We start from the raw sequence: 1,240 nt of genomic DNA on the forward strand, positions 1-1,240 counted from the left end.
GCCACCATGAAGAGTTCAGATTCTTCTACACGGTCTTACACATTGTACACCGTCAACGAAGTCAAGAACAAGAGTGGGAACTGGTTAGGCCGCAACAAGAATGAACATCCATTTGTACATACAACAATTGGTCATATAAAGACTGTTACTTCTTCAACCTCAGACTCATCAATCCACAAATCAGAATCTGTTCTGTTCGGTCCTTCAACCAACGAGGAGCTTGCAGCAATTGTTCAGACAAGAAACATGAGTCAGAGACATAGCAAAACTACAATTATACTCCCAAGTGGAGTTCACACATTGCCTAAAGACAGTAACGATGCCCCTTTACCGTTGATTGAGCGGTGGAAGTCAGGTGGAGCATGCGACTGCGGTGGTTGGGACATCGGTTGTAAGCTCCGTGTCATCTCTAATGATCATTCAAAGTCTCACACTTTCTCCTCAAGCTTTCAACTTTTTGATCAGGTAAACTAACTCGTTCTGTTTAAGCACACTTTTGATGAGTTTTGAGACATCTTTAACATCTGATTGAGTTTCTCCACAGGAAAGAGACGAGCCAGCATTCAAAATAGTTAGCCACGGCGATGAACTCCACTCGGTTGAGTTCGGCTCATCGATCTCTCTTTTGGAAGCGTTCTTTATCTCGTTGGCTGTGACCAGTCATCAGAGTTGGTGTCAGAAGGAGGAAGAAGAAGCAGCAGTTTTGATCGGAGATGGTCTGTTAAAGAGAGAAACACCGGCGAAATACGCAACAAACCCACCGGTTTCTCCAATCGGTCGGGTCTAGAGGCAGAGAAGAAGCTTACTGGGCTAGACTGTGTTGGATCTGATGTGGGCTGGGCTTTAATATAATTGTAATTAACAGTTTATATATATGACATAATTAATCGTTTTAGAATTTGTGCAATGTACAAAATAGTGTAATGCATTTATGAATCATATATAAGTTAGGGTTTTGCTTGCATATATTACCATAAATAATACCTTGGCATTTTTAATATAAAAATAAGTCCCTACTATTTATATATTTCCTAAACTACTTTTTATCCTAGGTTCAAAATCAGGAACATTGTTGGAAAAAACTTTTCAATTGAAGACGTTTTTACGGTTGGATTAAAAATCATTTGGTATATATATATATATTTTTTTTTTGACAAAAAAATCATTTGGTATTTAAATAAAGTTATTTATGAGAAAAGGAATTGAGGATAGATAGACAAGTGAGGGAGCATGTGAGGAG

The 1,240-nt window shown here is 38.5% G+C and overlaps 1 protein-coding gene across 2 annotated transcripts in view; it reads left to right on the forward strand.

Moving 5' to 3' along the window:
- Positions 1–964, forward strand: part of LOC104782220 — a 4,464-nt gene extending 3,500 nt beyond the window's left edge. For both annotated transcript variants that reach the window (XM_019244945.1, XM_019244946.1), the window contains exons 3-4: positions 20–465; positions 545–964. In XM_019244945.1, coding sequence (XP_019100490.1) covers positions 20–465; positions 545–787 — 689 coding nt within the window. In that variant the 3' untranslated portion in view covers positions 788–964. The remainder of the gene's footprint in view (positions 1–19; positions 466–544) is intronic.

Source organism: Camelina sativa, chromosome 4 (genome assembly GCF_000633955.1).
Source record: "Camelina sativa cultivar DH55 chromosome 4, Cs, whole genome shotgun sequence".
In the NCBI taxonomy this organism is placed as follows: Eukaryota; Viridiplantae; Streptophyta; class Magnoliopsida; order Brassicales; family Brassicaceae; genus Camelina; species Camelina sativa.